The sequence below is a fragment of the Carcharodon carcharias genome, chromosome 30, assembly GCF_017639515.1.
Source record: "Carcharodon carcharias isolate sCarCar2 chromosome 30, sCarCar2.pri, whole genome shotgun sequence".
NCBI classification, from domain to species: Eukaryota; Metazoa; Chordata; class Chondrichthyes; order Lamniformes; family Lamnidae; genus Carcharodon; species Carcharodon carcharias.
Window position 1 is genome coordinate 31,948,811 of NC_054496.1, and position 14,929 is coordinate 31,963,739.

Below are 14,929 nucleotides of genomic sequence, written 5' to 3' on the forward strand. Positions count from 1 at the left end.
TAGCTACTTCCTTTAATATCCTAGGATGCAACCAATCAGGTCCAGGGGACTTATCAGCCTTAGTTTCCCTAGTGCTTTTTCTCTCGTGATGATTATTGTATTTATTTCCTCAGCCCCATTTGTCTCTTGATTTATTTTGTATTTTTGGAATGCTAGAGTATCTTCTACCATGAAGATTGAAGCAAAGTATTTATCCAACTCCTCTGCCATTTCCTGGTTATTATTTCCCCAACCTCATTCTCTAAGGAACCTATGTTCACTTTGGTCTCTCTTTTCCTTTTTATATATTTAAAGAAGCTCTTACTGTCCGTTTTTATATTACTTGCTAGTTTACCCTCAAAGTTTATTTTCTCCCTCATTATTATTTTTTGGTCATCTTTTGTTGGTTTTTAAAACTTTCCCAATCCTCTGGCTTACCACTAACATTTGCCACATTATATGTTTTTTCTTTCAATTTGATACTGTTCTTAACTTTCAGGGTAATCTGAGGTAGACTAGGCACTTTTCAGGGCCAACAGTGATGGCTTTAGGCCCGCTCACAAGTTTGCATGATATACAGCGCGAAACTATCTGATCAGGGTAACCATTATCTCGCAGGATGTCTCTGATGTGCCCTATTTCAGCATCAAGCTTGCATGGTGAGCAAATGGCTCAGGCCCTATTTACAAGGCCCTATTGACAAACAATTTAAGATTGTCAGTCGGACCCGCAGTGTGGCACATTTGTGTGTACTGGAAGCTACATATATTATTACACAGGGCCCTGAGCTGTGCAGACAGAAAGAACATGTACACACATTGTGCCTGTTCCCGCTAAACAAAATAAGTGACAGCCATTCGCTGACTCATTCCTCAGGGCAATGCCTTGACCAATCAGGGTCAAGCTGCCTGGTTTAAATTTCAAACAATGGTTGGCAGTTAACTGTCGGTCAACATCACTGGTGCATTCTCCTTGGCAATGCCTCTATCAATCAGCACTCTTTTCGCATACAGTATAAATGGTTGTTTTCCCCTCATATTGGTATTCTTGCGAGTGTCCTGATGAAAAGCTTCGACATGTCTTTTTTCAGCAATACTCAACATCATGGTACATTACATCATCCTCATCCAGTGCTTCTGCTTGGAGCCAATTCTGCTGCCTGTACATCCCCATTATTGGCTTCTCTTCCTGTATATAGCAGTGTCACTGATCACCTAATCCCCCTCCTCTTCTTCATCTCCGGTGACATCACCTGTAGATACATGGTCAGCTTTTACATGGATGCTGATGACACCTAGCTCTACCTCTCCAACACTTCCCTCAGCCACACAACCCTCTCCCTGCTGCCTGACTGATCTGACATTAACTTGCAGAAGAGCCATAATTCCTACATGAAGAGAGGAAAAACAAAGCGGTTGCTTTCAGAATCACAGAATTGTTGCAGTGTAGAAGGAGGCCATTCAGCCCATCATGTCTGCACTGGCTCTCTGAATCAGCATTTCACCTTGTGCCATTCTCCTGCCTTTTCCCTGTAACCCTGCATTGTTTTTTCCCCCCAAATAATTATCTATTTTCCTCTTGAATGCTTTGATTGAACCTGCCTTCACCACACTCTCAGGCCGTGGATTCCAGACCCTAACCACTCGTTGTGCAAAAAAGGTTTTTCTCATATCGTTTTTACCAATTACTTTAAATCTGTGTCCTCTGGTTCTTGATCCTTCCACCAATGGGAACAGTTTCTCCCTATCTACTCTGTCCAGGCCCCTTATGATTTTGAGCCCCTCTATCAAATCTCCTCTCAACATTCTCTTCTCTAAGGAAAACAGTCCCAGCTTCTCCAATCTATCTTCATAACTGAAGTTTCTCATCCCTGTCTCCCTGGGATCTCAACCTATCCTGCCACCTTAATGGCATCTTGAGTGGCAACCCCTCTTCTAAGCTGAAGTCAAACACAACCTCAGACGTCTGAGACACCCAGCCTCAGCTTCCTATCTACCTCCACAACACTGTCTACCTGCAGACTGCCTTACCTTCACTGAAGCCCTTTCCGCGTTTTTGCCACAACCACAGTCAACCACCCCAATTCACCCCATCTCTACAACATTATCCAGGATTGTCCTCCATCTTACATCCTCCAATCCTGTGTCTCTGGCCTCTCGTGCATCACCTCCTCACGCTGCTCAAGCGTTAGTCCCGATTTGGCAGTTTTCCCTGGACCTTTCACTTGCTGCCCACCAGCCCTGCCTCACCCAGGCCAAGCGTACACTCACCCTTCCATGCCCTCCTGAAGAAGCTCCACACCCACTCCTTTTCTCTCCGCACAATGCCTTTCAATGTTTTTCTGTTTTAAAGGTGCTATTTAAGTAGTGTGTGTGTGAAGAGGAATTTAGATTATAAAGTGGAATGTCTGAATGACCAACATGAAACTCCCAACACATTTGGATTCTTACCTTTCCGAAGTGCCCCCTGCCCAAGACTGCGATCAATTTGAAATCATCCAGGTTCAGAGAGGATTTCAGTTGTGCGCTATATGGAGGAATGGGAAACATCTGTCAGTGCAAAGATTTAACTCCCCTGTAAAGTTCAGTCTTTATTGAACAGACATTGGTGTTTAATGCCCAAAAAACCCTGATTGCTGCAAATGCACAGATCTGATAATGAAGGGGTTCAGTTATCTGATTAATAAGACAGAAAACTGGGTTCAAATCCCACCACAGTGGTTTAAGAATTTAAGTTCGGTTGAAGTTACCTTGAAGCTATTGGACTGCAATAAAAGGCTATCTGGTTCACTAATCTCCTTTGGGGAAAGAAACCTGCCATCCCTATAAAGTCTGGTCTATATATTGTTAGTGTCTTGTCAATTACATTGTCAATGTCAATTAAATAGTTAAGGTTAAGAGAAACAGGTGATAGGTATTAATTGTCTTTGAGCACATATAAATAGGGGATCACGCAGTGTCCACCGGAATGCTCGAGGCTTTCCACGATCGGTGGGCATCGCGGGGGGTGGGGTGCATCATCACCCCCAGAAATGACATTTTGGTTTAGCTTTGTAAGTTTCCTTTCACGTTTTTGTTTTAGTTACAGTGCCCCATTAGGGGCAATCACCCTTCATTGATTTTTACTTTGATTTGGTTGACTTTGTTTTCAACAAGTATCTATAAATAGGGGATGGCTGGGACACTGGGTTGTGTGGGAGGAGAGCTGTGAGACTGAACAAGTCAGTAAATTCTCTCAAAGAAAAGCTCTATGTCTTGGTTTTGGCTTCACTAACTGGCTTAGATCCTATTAGCATATATTAACATATGACTCCCAGGCCCATGCCAATGCCTTCTGAAATAGCCTAGCAAGCAACTCAGTTTTTCAAACTGCTATCAGCACTTTAAGCAGGCCCACCACCACTTCTTAGTGTAATGAGGGATCGGCAACAAACACTGGCCTTGCCAGGAACAACAAGGATGACCTTTTCTAGGACTGACCCAAAGGCACTGCGAGGTGGACATACCTTTGCCGAACACCATCTGGGTCAGGTGCTGATGAGCTTCGCTTTACTGGAGAAATTGGTTGAGTGGCATCAGTCTGGAAAAGCGAAACATAAGAAATAGGAGCAGGAATAGGCCATGCCAAAATTTCTAATAGCCAGGCAGTGACAGATGGAACACTGAGCCTACTCTTTATGATACTTACCAGCTTTTTTGCAGAGACACACACATTGCAAAAAGTGCACCACCGACCTGTTCCTATATACATGAGCATGGATGAGACCCCAATTAATATCCACCACCCAATTGCAATTAAACACACAGGTGAGATACTGTTAAATATCCCCTTCCCTTTAAAAAAAATAAAAATTTAGACTTTATACATACAACCCAATGAAAACTTACAAGCAAAAATACTGCCAACCTGCAACTATACGCCCTAAGCATAGCAAGTGGAGTATATCTCTTTCAGGGAGACAGTCTACAGCCATGAAGACAGAAACCAGACTTGTGTAGGCTTCTAAGCAACTTGGTTTTGAGGCAGTCTAGTTCTCCCATATCAGATACCCCATCGACCAAGAGAATAGCTCAGAAGGTCAACCTGATCAAGCACTTACTCAGCAAGCTGATCTCAGACATCCTGGATAAAATAGGTGTCAGAGTACAACACTCCACTGGGATTCAGAACAGCAGAGGATGGCGAAGAAAAGGGCAGCATCTCCTCCAAGTGTTCCTGATAGCAGAATCAGGAGTCTGATAATTGTGAGAGTACAGTACACACAGGCCTTCAGACTGAAGCTGATTAACCAAAAGGCCTGCAAAGGCATCTTATGAGGAGAGATGGAAGGAAAAGCCCCTCCGACCACCCCACTTCTCCCCCCCCAACAAATATAGGAAGGAACAGAGGTAGCATATTCAAAAAGCACCATTAACCCAGAATTCCCACAAAATAACAAACCATAGCTAAGCAAAATTTAACAGTGAATTCACAGGACAGGCAGAGGTTGAAAATAGATGCATATAAAGGATTTATTGGTACATCAATAGCCTAAAGTAACTAGAGTTAAGGTAGCAAATGACCCCAGCCACAACTCCAAGCCAGAACTAATTTACCAAGGCAGATAACACACAAATGAACAAAAGCTGTACAACGGTGAGAAAACAATGTTACACAGTCACCTATGTGTAGCCCTGCACTAACTGGCGTTGGGCTATAGCTTTCAACTCATGCAAACTGGAGCAGTGTATCCCATACCTTGAGTTGTCTGTAACACTGCAGTATGACAGACTGCATTGAGGAATATGTACGAGATACAAAAGAAAACAGCAATTTTAAAAGCATAGCCATTTCTCTGTAACCACAGGCATATTATTACTGCCACATTTACAGCATATATTTCTATTTCATTGCACCAAAAGCCCTTCGAAAAAGAAAATAAAATCGGGAGGCTGCCACGGAATTACATTTTCAATGAGAAGCCAATGCGGAGGGGTCTGCAGTGCAGTGAAGGTTGAAGGGAATAGGGGTAGGTGAGCTGAATCAAGCTATAATTAGGGGATAGGAGATTTGGATTTTAAATGTCTGAGTGTGGAGAGAAAAGTTTCACAGATTTGAAGTCTTCAAAGTACCCGGGACAAGTCCTGTGTGTACAGTAAGAGTCTGGTATCCATTATGTGCTCTCTCTTCAGTGGTTCCAAAAATAATGGCGTCAGTCTTCCCAGTGTTTAATTGGAGGAAATTTCTGCTCACCTAGATGCGGATAAGAAGTCTGATAATTTAGCAACAGTGAAGGAGTCTTGAATGGTGAGGTCAAACTGGGTGTCGTCATCGTACATGGAAAAACCAAGGCTGTGGTTTGGGACGATACTGCCAAGGGACAGCTGGACGATGAGAAATAGGAAGGGGCCAAGGATCGATCCTTGGGGGGCACCAGATGTAATGGTGTGGGAGCAGGAAGGGAAGCCATTGCAAGTGATGCTCTGCTGAGTTTTAGATTACCTTAAATTTACAAAGGGTAAAATGTGAGAGAACATTCGGTAGAGCATTGGAACATACAAGTCTAAGAGGGAACAAATGCATGGATGAGGAGTTAATCATCCAATGAGTTGAGGCAGGGGTGAAGCTGGACAATGTTACAGAGATGGCAGTCTTAGCAATGGCATGAATATGTGGTCAGAAACCCATCTAAGGGTCAAATATGACAGACTGCAGAGAGGTCCAAGTGGGACAGCGCAGTACCGTCATGCTTACAAAACATTATTTCTGACTTTGGTTACAGATGCTTTGGTGCTAAGGCGCTGTCAGAAATCTGAATGGAGAGATTCAATGAATCAATGGGAAAGATGGGCATTAACTTGGGAGACAGAAGCATGTAAAGAGCTTGTAATTTACTGCAGTATCTATTAACTGCATGCTGTTTCTTCCTAGGATACAATTATACAAAAATAAAACTTCTTACCTGTGTTGGTTTATCGCCGTTGGAGCTGCTCCTTGAGTCCAATGAAGCTTTCCGAGGTGTGCTTGAAGGCTCATCAACATCAAGTGACAACTTATCAAATGACAGGTCTCTGAAAATAGAGAAGCTCCATCAGTATGTAGGGTGCACTCAGCCCAGCATCAGTACCATTTGTGTTCACTCTACAAACAACCTCTGAGCACAGGAAGCAACCATTCTTCCAATCACTCCCGGGAGAGACCTATCCACTTAAACCAATAGGGTTACATAGGGTATACAGCACAGAAAGAGGCCATCTGGCCCAACCAGTCCATGTCGGTGTTTACCTTCCACTCAAGCCTGCTCCCATCCTTCCTTATCTAAATTTATCAATGTAATCATCTATTCCCTTCTCCCTCATGTGCCTGGCTCGTGTGGTAGCGAGTTCCATATTCTCACCATTCTTGGGTGAAAAAGTTTCTTCCAGAATCCGTTTTGGATTTCTTGGTGACCGTCTTCTATCGATGGCTTCTGGTTATGCCCTTCCAAACAAGTGGAAACATTCTCTCTGTATCCATTCTATCAAAACCTTTCACAATTTTAAAGAACTCCAATAGGTCAGCCCACAGCCTTCCTTATTCAAGAGAAGAGATGCAGCCCATCAATTCTTTCCTGATATACATACCCATTCATTTCTGATATCATCCATTTAAATCTTAGTGACTCAAACTGCACGCAGTATAAGTGTCGTCCAACCAAGGTTCAATACAGCTTTAGCATTAACTTCCATCACTGACCTTTTATTGCATATGACCAAAAATATTTTATGTACATATGAAATTACATACGAACATACTAATCAGGAGCAGGAATAGGCCACTCAGTCCCTCGAGCCTGCTCTGCTACTCAATAAGATCATGGCTGATCTGAATGTAACCTGAACCCCACATTCCTGCCTACCCCTGACAACCTTTCATCCCCTTGTTAATCAAGAATCTATCTAGTTTTGCCTTAAAAATATTCAAAGACTCTGCTTCCACCGCCTTTTGAGGAAGAGTTCCAAGTCTCACAACCCTCACAAAAAATGTCTCCTTATCACTATCTTAAATGAACCACCCCTTATTCTTAAACAGTGACCCCCCCTAGTTCTAGCTTCTCCCACATGGGGAAACATCCTCTCCACATCCACTCTGTCATGACTCCTCAGGATCTTAAAGGTTTCAATCAGGTCGCCTCTTACTCTTCTAAATTCTAGTGGATACAAGCCTAACCTGACCAACCTATCCTCATAAGACAACCTGCCCATTCCAGGTTTGGTCTGGTAAACCTTCTCTGAACTGCTTCTAACACATTTCCATGTTTCCTTAAATAAGGAGACCAGTACTGAACACAATACTCCAGCTGTGATCTCACCAGTGCCCTGTACAACTGAAAGCATAACCTCCCTACTTTTGTAATCAATTCCCCTCACAATAAATGATAACCTTCTATTAGCTTTCCTTATTACCTGCTGTGCCTGTATACTAGTCCTTTGTGACTATGTGTACTTTCTTACACCTGGAGTAATTGAGTCAATTGAAATAGCCCAGCAGCAAGCTTTTGTATTCTAAAAATAAAGAAAGTTAGTTTATTTCTTACATGCTTGCCCCAGAGGTTAAAGAAAACATGACTTGTCTCACTTACACGGCTCACACATAAAAAGAACTGGATACAAATGAAGGCATAACAATAATTATAAAAATAGAATTTAGTTCAGTTTCTATTTCAGTGTAGGCACGACATTTCGCATTAGTGTTGTTACTTTAGCTGAAGCAAAGGTCTCAAAAATGCAGAGATATCTCAATAGTTGCGATGGTTCTTAGAGCTGATCTACCCTGAAGTTGTTTTCACAGGTAGGCTTGAAGGAACAGTTTAGGGGAGGGAGACAGAGAAGCTTAGTTTCTCTCTCTCGCTGTCCCAATATGTCTCTGAAAATTAGTTTGGATTTTCTGTTCTAACTTTAGCAGGGAGCCAAGATGGCCAGAGTATAATGTGACCTCACATCAATGTTGAATCATGGTCCCACATAAGGGATTGTGGTAATGTAACTAACAGTCTGAAGAGTTCTCCCACCTGTGTATTTTCTTCTTAGGTGGCCAAAACCTTTAGATTTGACAAGGCAAAATCTGCATTTACAACAAAGGGATTGACGGAGTTTCATTAATCTCCTGACCGAAACCACAGTGAATCAATATCAGAAAAGGCATCTTTGTTCTCTTTGCCCTCTTGAGAGATAAGGTGGTTTAATCTACAAAATGGTCTTGTAACTCTGAGGCGCCATCTTAAATTCCGGTTTTACTTACTTTAAAATGCAGGCTTCAAATTGTGTCTTTAAAGATTTATAATACCATCATACAGGAACTATGTCATGATACTTTTCTACTTTTCAGTTCTCTCTCTCTATAATTAAAGCCCAGTGCTTGGTTTGCTTTTTTATGTCCTTATTTACCTGTGAAATTACCTCCAGGGTCCCGCTTTTTAATTTAGAGTCTAACTCCTGATACTCTCTCAGCAAGACCTGTTCTTACCTATGTCTTTTGTCCCAGCATAGACCATGACAACTGGATTTACCCCTTCCTTTTCCAAGTTCCTTTCCAGTTGTCGCGAGATATCCCTTAGCCTGGCACCGGATAGGAAACACCCCATTCGGGATCCTCATTCTTAATGAGGACACCATCTATCCCCCTAATTAGAGAGTCAACTATTACTGCCATTATTTCTATTCTGCCCCTCCTCCCCTCCATGGACAGCATTCTGAGCCTTGGTGCCTTAGTCTGCATTGTATCTGTCCTTCCTGAAGTCTTTCTCCTTGTTCTCACAGGCAGCAAGTACATCATACTTGTTGGACAGGACCAGTGTTTATGGGGCCTCCTTCCCAACCTCTAATTCCCTGCTACCCAGCTGCCTATCAGTCACACTCTCCCTTTCCTGAATCTGTGCGTTCCTCTGGGATATGACTGTATTCTGGATAAAATTGTCCAGAAATTCCTCCCTCTCCTTATGTGTTGGAACCTCTCCAACTCACATTGCAGTTCAATGACTCTGAGCAGGACAGATTTGAAATGGAGAAATCACCTGCAGGTGAGAGTCTCACCATCCACAAGATCCCCCATTTTGCAGTTTTGCAGTCCAGACACACAACTGACTCTGGCATATCAAAGGCTTAATTCATTAAATAAATAAAATAAGTCTTTATTAAATGATTATTTGTGGTTATGTCAAGTAGCTTAACTAGTTAAGTTATAAATTTAATACAGTATTTACAATTGCCCAGTCCTACTTTAAACTACTGCCTCAGTTTAGAGATAAAAAGGAACCTTAAAACTCACCATCTATCTGCCTACCTAATTAATGCCTCTGGTCTTCACCTCTCAGCTCTCTCACTCCTTATCTCTGCCCACTCCTTGTAAAAGACCAGAACTGTACCTCTTCCCTCACTGTGCCGAATTCCCTTACTCATTCAATTCCCTGTGTTAATTAAGTACTCTGTCAAAGCAGTACTCTGCTGAGCTCGACTCTGCGCTACTTATTTGATGATTAAGCCAAAACCTCCTGTGTTGATGCAAGCAAAAATTCCAAAGACCTGAGTCAGCCCCTGCTGACCAGGCAACCAGTTCTAACAAGACACCTAATTAACTAACTGTGTAACTCTGCCACTAGCAGGCAGCTTGTTTATCACTGACTAAGATTGAAAGAAACTACAAAGTTAAATACTGAATGCAAAACCTGGCTAGATTTTAGAAAGGGACCACCTCTTAAAATTCCCCAGCTTAAGTCAGTACTCTTTTGAAGCAGTACTCCATTGAGCTGGACTTTGTGCCATTTACTTCCCAAACTCTTCTCATTCCCATATTCTTTCACGTTATTCCTTTTCAAATATTTGTCCATTCTCTTCTTAAAACTATTCTGGATTCTGCTTCCACTGTCCCTGGTTAGGCACCCCGATTTCCCAAGAACTCTCTATGTACAAACAGTTCTCCTAATCTCGCCCTTGATTTTGTCTATGATGTTTAAGTTTATATGTTATGGCTAATGATTGTCAGGAAAATAGTTTTCCCCATGCTCCTCATCAAAGCTCATATAATTGGAAGCAGGCACATAGGAATGTAGGACTTAGGAGCAGGAGTAGGTGTAGGCCATTTGGCCCTTTCAACCTGCTCAACCATTCAATAAGATCACGGCTGATCTAGCTGAGGTCTCAACTCCACTTTCCTGTCTGTCCCCTCAAGCCCTCAATTCTCTTGTCTACCAAAAATCTAACTCTGCCTTGAATATATTCAATGACCCAGCCTCCACTGCTCTGTGAAGAAGAAAATTCCACATGCGAACCACTCACAGAGAAAACATTTCTCCTCAGCTCATGTCTCTATCAGACCTCTCCTTTATTCCAATGAACAGTGCCCTTCCAGCTTCTCCAATATCTTCTTGGCCCTCGTATCAAGTGAATCGCTTCTGGCCATCCCATTCCAACCACAGCCAACGTCTTTCCTAAAGTAAAGTACCCGAGTCAATAGACAATACTCTGTTGTCTAACCAGTGACTGTTTTTAATATTTAACATTACCTGTTTGATTCTGTACTCTGTGTACCTGCCCACAAAACTTTGGACCCCTCTGTGCTTTATCAACATGACCTGCCACTAGATCAGATTCCTTAAAATAGATGAAGATCAACCTTTTAATCTGACCTCCACTTTCATTCTTTTCTTAATATTATTAAGTGCCAGGGTATAGGCCTTTGGTATAATCCCTCAATTGCCTTGGAGTTCAAAAATCTATCAATCTCAGTCTCGAGTATACTCAACGACTGAGCATCCACAATTGTCTGGGATAGATAATTCACAAAGATTCACAAACCTCTGAGGAAGAAATGTCTTCTCAGCTCAGTGTGAAATGGTCATCCTCCTATCCTGATTCTATGTCCTCCTAGTTTTAGGCTCTTCGGGCAGGAGAAACAGCCTTTCAGCGTCCACCCTGTCAAACCCTCTCAGGATCTTGCACGTTTCAATGAGATCACCTCTCATTCTTCTAAATGCCAGAGAGTATAAGGCCCATTCTACATAATCAATCCTCATCTGATTAGACTCTTTGCCCAGGAATCAATCCAGTGCATCTTTCCTTCTAAGCAAACTGCATCCATTTTTAGGAACAGAAACCAAAATTTGGACTGACCAAAGCTCTGAAAAATTCTGTTCTGTACAAGTGCAGCAAGGTTTCCTTACTCTTGTACTCTAACCCCCAGTAATAAAGGCCAACATGCCATTTGCCTTCCCAATGGCTTGCATGTTAACTTTCTGTGCTCTGTGTACAAGGACACCCAAATCCATCTGAACACTGATAATTTCTAGTTTCTCACCATTTAAAAAATAAATTTTTTTATGCTGCCTACCAGAAGGAATAACCTCACATTTCTCCACATAACACACCATCTGTCACCTTCAAACCCACTCACTTAACTTGCCTATCTCCCTTTGCAGACTCATTCTCCTCCTCAAAGCTTGTTTTCCTATCTAGTTTTGTTTTACCATCAGCAAACTTGGATACCTTATTCTCACTAGACGTATTTTAAATATCTGGGAGTGGAGCTCAGCAGAGAGGTTTGAAAGTCCAGGTTGCTTACTCTGGATATAAGACTCAAAAGAGAGAATGATTCAAGCAGCCCACTTTTTTAAAGGAATATTCAAATTTCGGCCTCAACAAAATGTTGAAAATTGCCAATGCCAGAGCTCAAAAGATTAAGCGCACAAGTAGCTTATATTCAGCTGCCTTACACAGGAAGACGGATGGACAGCATAGGGAGGCTGTGGAGCAGATAGTGTAAAAATAATTAAGGAAGAGGACAAATATTTAAGGTGATTGACCAGTCTCATTTTTTGGGGACTGGTCAGATGGGCTGGAGTCTTTTCCTGGCCTGTCTGATCCAACAAGAAATTCAAACAGCGTTCCGCTGTGGTAAATACATGGAAGGTGCTCTTTCCTTTCCTTAACACATGAGCTTACTTCCCTTAACTTCACATTAACGAGGTGATGCCCAAACATTTGCATAAGGAGGAAAAGGCCACATTTGGTCTATATTGAGCTGTTCATTGTTATCCTCTGCTGTGTAGAGAGACCTCTATCAGCTGGAAAGTAAATAGGCTGCAGAAAAACAACAGGATTGTCATACAACCTCACAAATACATTCTAGCTCTGGACCAGAAATGAAGGAAGGGAATTAATTCAGAAAATGCTGATAAACTCAGCAGGTCTGGCAGCATTTCTTGGGAGAGAACAGAGAGGCAGAGTTAATGCTTCAGATTGACAACCTTTCTTCAGATAGTAAGAGATGGACACAGCCAGCGATAGGGGCTGAGGAGGCAGGGAAAGAACGAAAAGGAGGTCTGTGATAGGGTTGAGGGCAGGAGTAGCTAACTGATTAAAAAAAAAAAGGATGCTGGTGCGAGGCAAAAGGAGGTGATAATGAGACAAGTGCAGGTACAGTAGATGAGTCCAGAGAAAGCTTGGATAGTTACAGCAGAAATGCAGAGAGGGAGGGAAGCATGGAAAATCTGGCAAAGAGGAAAAGGCTCCCCTGGCTCAGGAATGTGGTGGAGAGAGGCAGATAGACAGCAGGGCTGTGAACGACCCTCCTGGACGTGCACAACACCAACACCAGCCAACATGTCCTCTACTCTTATTGTATCTGGTAGAGCAATCCTCCCATTCCCAGCCCCTGCTGTCTGAGAAACTGAGGGCAGTGGTTAAGAACATTAAATCTAACAGTTTTCGATGAGGCCAGAAGGCTGTAAGGTTCCTAGCAGACAGGTGCTCTTCCTCAAGCTTGTATTGGGCTCATTGGAATAGTGTAGGAGGTCATGGGCACAAAGCTCAGTGTGTGTGAATGGCGGAGTGTGACTGATTCAACGTGGAGACACTGGTGTGGAAACAGAGGACAGGGAGGAGCTCTATCAACGTTCTGGGAGGGAGGATAAGGATTGAAAGCAAGAAATGAGAGGGCTATGATAGAGAGTCATGTCAAACACAGTACGGAGAATCCTTGGTTGAAGGAAACCTAATATATTTTGGAAGTTCTGCTATGGAAGAGAACATCATTGGACTGATACAACAGAGATGGTGAAACTGGGAGAATGGAGTCCAGTGCTTAGAGGAAGTAGGATGGGAGAAAGCAGAGTCAAAGTAGCTGCAGGAGTCAATGGGCTTATAGAAGGCATTAGCGAACAGACTATCCTAAGATACTGGAGAGAAGTCGAGGAAGGGACAGGAAGGTTCGAGGATACAAATGAGAGTAGAAATTAGAAGCAAAGTTGATTAAAATTTCTTCTTGACATCGGGAAGAGGAAGAGGAATCGACACCAACACAGTCATCAATGTAAAGGGAAAAAGAGGTAACGGAGGGGAGCAGAGGAGAGGCTGAACAAGGAACTTGCCAATTATCCCATGAGAAAGCAGGCACTGCGAGGACACATAATGGTTCCCATAGCAACATCTTTTATTTGGAGCATGTGAGCAGAGTTAAAGGAAAAAATGTTCAATGCGAGCACAGGTTCAGACAGGCATAGCGGGATGGCGGTGGACAGGGAAAGACTGGACCTCCATTCAGGAAAGAAAGCAGAGGGCAGTCCTGGTGAGGAGACGAGGGTGGGGACACAGGACGTCCTGGTGAGGGGGGGGGATGTAAGAGGATTTGACATTCTGGTGGGATGGGACAGGATGTCCTGGTGAGGGGGTGGATTTGCGGGGGGGGGAATCTGGGCATCCTGGTGGGGGGGGGGGGGGGGGGGGGGGGGGGGGTGGAATCTGGGCATCCTGGTTGGGGGGGTGGGGGTGGGAATCTGGGCATCCTGGTGAGGGGGGGTGGGGGTGGGAATCTGGGCATCCTGGTGAGGGGGGGTGGGGGTGGGAATCTGGGCATCCTGGTTGGGGGGGTGGGGGTGGGAATCTGGGCATCCTGGTGAGGGGGGGTGGGGGTGGGAATCTGGGCATCCTGGTGAGGGGGGGTGGGGGTGGGAATCTGGGCATCCTGGTGAGTGGGGGTGGGAATCTGGGCATCCTGGTGAGGGGGGGTGGGAATCTGGGCATCCTGGTGAGGGGGGGTGGGAATCTGGGCATCCTGGTGAGGGGGGGTGGGAATCTGGGCATCCTGGTGAGGGGGGGTGGGGGTGGGAATCTGGGCATCCTGGTGAGGGGGGGGTGGGAATCTGGGCATCCTGGTGAGGGGGGGTGGGAATCTGGGCATCCTGGTGAGGGGGGGTGGGAATCTGGGCATCCTGGTGAGGGGGGGGGGGGTGGAATCTGGGCATCCTGGTGAGGGGGGGTGGGGGTGGGAATCTGGGCATCCTGGTGAGGGGGGGTGGGGGTGGGAATCTGGGCATCCTGGTGAGGGGGGGTGGGAATCTGGGCATCCTGGTGAGGGGGGGTGGGAATCTGGGCATCCTGGTGAGGGTGGGGGTGGGAATCTGGGCATCCTGGTGAGGGTGGGGGTGGGAATCTGGGCATCCTGGTGAGGGGGGGTGGGGGTGGGAATCTGGGCATCCTGGTGAGGGGGGGGTGGGAATCTGGGCATCCTGGTGAGGGGGGGTGGGAATCTGGGCATCCTGGTGAGGGTGGGGGTGGGAATCTGGGCATCCTGGTGAGGGGGGGTGGGGGTGGGAATCTGGGCATCCTGGTGAGGGTGGGGGTGGGGGTGGGAATCTGGGCATCCTGGTGAGGGGGGGGTGGGGGTGGGAATCTGGGCATCCTGGTGAGGGGGGGTGGGGGTGGGAATCTGGGCATCCTGGTGAGGGGGGGGTGGGGGTGGGAATCTGGGCATCCTGGTGAGGGGGGGTGGGGGTGGGAATCTGGGCATCCTGGTGAGGGGGGGTGGGGGTGGGAATCTGGGCATCCTGGTGAGGGGGGGTGGGGGTGGGAATCTGGGCATCCTGGTGAGGGGGGGTGGGGGTGGGAATCTGGGCATCCTGGTGAGGGGGGGTGGGAATCTGGGCATCCTGGTGAGGGGG

General features: G+C 45.0%; 1 protein-coding gene across 1 annotated transcript in view; it reads right to left on the reverse strand.

The window, feature by feature from the left end:
* Positions 1–14,929, reverse strand: part of pkn1a (protein kinase N1a) — a 198,207-nt gene that overhangs the window by 57,243 nt on the left and 126,035 nt on the right. Inside the window, exons 12-14 of the mRNA XM_041177068.1 lie at positions 5,921–6,029; positions 3,485–3,558; positions 2,430–2,505 (exon numbers count right to left, since the gene is read on the reverse strand). Coding sequence (XP_041033002.1) covers positions 2,430–2,505; positions 3,485–3,558; positions 5,921–6,029 — 259 coding nt within the window. The remainder of the gene's footprint in view (positions 1–2,429; positions 2,506–3,484; positions 3,559–5,920; positions 6,030–14,929) is intronic.